Genomic DNA, 3621 nt, shown 5'->3' with positions numbered 1-3621 from the left:
CGATCATCAATTATTTTTCTTTCAGCTACTAATTGATCTATAATGGATTTGGCATCCTCCAAGTATGTAGAACAGTTCTTGGATCCTTGTGTGATAGTTCTTTGTTGTCTTCTCGTATGTGTAATGCGAGATCTAAATTGATTAAAGAACTTGATGTTAAGTGCATTCCAAACTTGTTTGGATGTATTCTAGCTATAAAATGAGACAACAAGATTTGGAGTTATTAAAAACATAATAAGTTCAAGTAATGCTCTTTCTTGTACCAGACAGTATATGCAACATTGACAATACCATCTATATTTGTCTTCTCAGGGACAAGTTCAAATCCTTCAACGAATCCTAGAAGATTATTGCTCTTAAAAAGGATTAGAAATTGAGATTGTCATCCTAAATAATTTGTTTGATCAAGCTTAAAAGAAATAAGAGCTATTGTTGAATTGAGATGTAAAAGGTTACCGGTATTGTTAGAAAAAGACATCTTTTACGAAAGCTTAAATCAAAGTAGCATGAGCTAAAGTGCTCTAATACTAAGAAAGGAATGCAAACAAACAATTATAAGGGAAAACATGATTTGTATATATTTTCTAAATGATTAAAAAATAGTATAACAGAAGCGTTCCCACACACATATCATTTATGAAATATTATTAAAAATATAATCTCAACTAATTATTTATGAAATATTATTACAAATATAATTTTAATTTTAAAATTATGATTATTGCAGGTTCATCAACGTAGTAGAATATCCATTATAAATAAGAGTTAGTTGGAGCTTCGTTTATAAAAAGATGAGAAGGAGCTAGCTGAAGATGTAACAATTATAAAATTTAAATCTTTATAACACAAACTTTTCTTGGTTTTTAATGTCTATTAGCTGACTAGAAATATAACAGTTATAAAGTTTGAATATTTATAATTATATAATAGTTATAAAATTTGAATCTTTCTAACCCTAACTCTTTCATGAATCCTGAATGTTTGTTATCTTCCTTTGCTTAATGGATCGAGCTTGGTACGGAAATATCAATGGAAAAAAGTATCCGGGAAGGATTTGCTGCTTTGTTAGGTAGGCAAAGAGCCCCCGAAACACCATTTTTTAGTTCTCGGCACCCGGCCTTAAAGAATGAATAAGTGGCTCAACGCGTCATGGATCTTTTTTTAAAAAAAAAAAAAAAACAAGGAAAAGGTAAACACTGGCCGGAAGGGTTGGGATTGTATTTTTGAGATCTCTCCGTTGAAGTCAAGGATTCAAAATCACCATCCGTCGCTCAAGCTTGACGCCCTAGCTTGAATAGTGACAAATTGAGTTTTTTTTTTAATGGTCCTGTTGCGGTTTTCTAAGCCGTTGACGGCCAAAGCGAACCAACTGATTTCCATTTCATGCAATCGTTGACATCTTATTTGAAGATTTCATTTAAATTAGAAATGGAATAAAACTCACGGTATAATAACAGTACAGCCACCGAGAAACAGACAAGTACCCATCCTAGCAAGATCATCATATATTTTAAGCTTATTCAAAGGATTTTGAATTAGGATTGGAAGAGGATTATTCACCCTTGATTAGTCATAAAACAACGAGGTGTTTCAACAATTATAAAAGACAAAAAGGAAAAATGATAGGACTAAATCACCAGGGAATTCTAGTCTTGTTTGAGAAAGGAAACAAACTTATGCAGTAATCCAACAGCCTTCTCTGAATTGAGATCAAGCAAGTAGAAGCAGTGATCTTCATCTTCATTCTCAACAATTTCAACGCTTCCCTTCCATCCACTCTTCTTCAACTTCTCGTAATAGTTCCTTCCTACAGCAATTAAGCTGTCTTTCTCAGCCACAAAGATCAACACCCTCTCACAGCCAAGCCTAGCAAGATCTTCTAATCCCGGATTCAGCCTGGGATCATCCAACCCACTATTACTTGGGCACATGTATAACCACATCTTGTCATCCTCGGTACCACCAAAAAATGGATGCACCATGATCATTCCAACTACCTTCACTCCGGGTAACCCAATTGACCCGACCCGGAATGCTAGAGTATGTGATATGTTAGCCCCACCACTGTCTCCCCCCAAAAAAACTTTACCAAAATCAGCATGATTGTTCAGCCACGGCTCAGCTCCACTCCCATCAGCATGTGAAGCCACCCACTGGAGCGCTTCCCACGAATCCTCATAGCATGCTGGTATCGGTCTGGTAGGGAAGAGACCATACTCAACAGAGACAACAATAACGTTAGCGTCAGCTGCTACTTTGTTGCATAAAACGTGGTAGGGAATTGCAGAGGGTGAAAACATTACAAAGCCACCACCATGCACGAAAAGTAAGAGAGGGAGTTTTTGGTCAGGGGCTTTGAGTTTCGGCAAGAAAACACGGACAGACACTTGGGGTTCAGTTAAGATCATCACATCTTTGGACTGAACCCCAGTAATCAGGTCAGTGGATGGTGGGACTTTGGGGCATTCCGGCCAGACTAATTCGACACGGCTGTCTTTGTACACCTTGAAGAATCGAAACTCAAGGACAACTTCATTATCAGCCGGTGGCGCCATTGCTGAAAGAAAGAAGCTTGACTTATTGAAGAAAATGATTAAGAAGCAAGGTGAAGTCTGGACATGTAGCTAGTTCTTTCAAGATATTAATTCAATGTTCTCCTTTCATCTAGGTTTAATATAGAATAATACCGTGCCCATCAATACTTTAATGGAGCACACATGTCAATGTGTATGTACCTAATAACAAATGATTAAGCGGTTGGCCAATAAGAGGATTTGCCATTACTTAAAGATTAATTGGCGGATCGCAGGGTTGGAAATGGATCGGTAGCCGTCGATAGCGTACGCATATTTAAATTTGTTCAATGAATACTGGAGATATTGATAAATAAGAACACATACCAATGATTTTCGAATATAGATATTCACTTGATACTCTGTTGATATTCGTTAATTAAAACAATTTTTTGTGTGCTGTCGTATTAGAACTTGTTTTTTTTTAAAAAAATTGAAATAATGACTAAAATATTTTATTTTCTTAACAAATATGAGGACTGGAAAATTTTAAAATTCAGGGACATAAATTTTTACTTTTCAAAATTATATAGATTAGAATAAAAATACGTGACAAATTAATTTTTATAAAGAACTAGTTTAAGTGGCCGTTCTACATAAATATATATATATATATATATATATATATATATATAATATTTACACATAAACTTCACAGTAAGTAAAAGTCAAATTGTTATTTTTATAACAAAATAAAAAATAGAAAATTTAATATCTTTGACATGGATTTTTTTTTTCCAAGATATTGTTTAGACATAATTGTATAGAGTAAAAAAAAAATTTTTCCTTTAAATCAACTTGTTTGACCTTTAGTAAAAAAAACTATAAAAAACAAAGGCTCGAAAGCATTTAAAACTAGAATACGAAGCTCATATAAATGGTTTTTTTTTTCAAGGGACAGCCAACTCATTATTTTCTATAATAAATTTGATTTTTTTTAATGATTGAAAAATTAAAATTTAAATTTTTGGATCCTACAAATGCTAGAAAAAATCCTTAAAACATCAATAACCTCATTTTTATGTTTAAAAACACAATTTAATTAGTA

General features: G+C 33.5%; 1 protein-coding gene across 1 annotated transcript; it reads right to left on the bottom strand.

The window, feature by feature from the left end:
- Positions 1 to 1495: 1495 nt before the first annotated feature.
- LOC105112464 (probable carboxylesterase 12) lies at positions 1496 to 2684 on the bottom strand. Its single transcript, XM_011008167.1, has one exon. It carries the CDS (start codon positions 2553 to 2555, stop codon positions 1647 to 1649), a length of 909 nt encoding a protein of 302 aa, XP_011006469.1. The 5' UTR covers positions 2556 to 2684; the 3' UTR covers positions 1496 to 1646.
- Between the last annotated feature and the right edge of the window lie 937 nt (positions 2685 to 3621).

This window comes from Populus euphratica, unplaced genomic scaffold, assembly GCF_000495115.2.
Source record: "Populus euphratica unplaced genomic scaffold, PopEup_1.0 scaffold344.1, whole genome shotgun sequence".
NCBI lineage: Eukaryota > Viridiplantae > Streptophyta > Magnoliopsida > Malpighiales > Salicaceae > Populus > Populus euphratica.
Note: the sequence above shows the minus strand (reverse complement) of the source record. Positions and strands in the feature narration are given on the sequence as shown.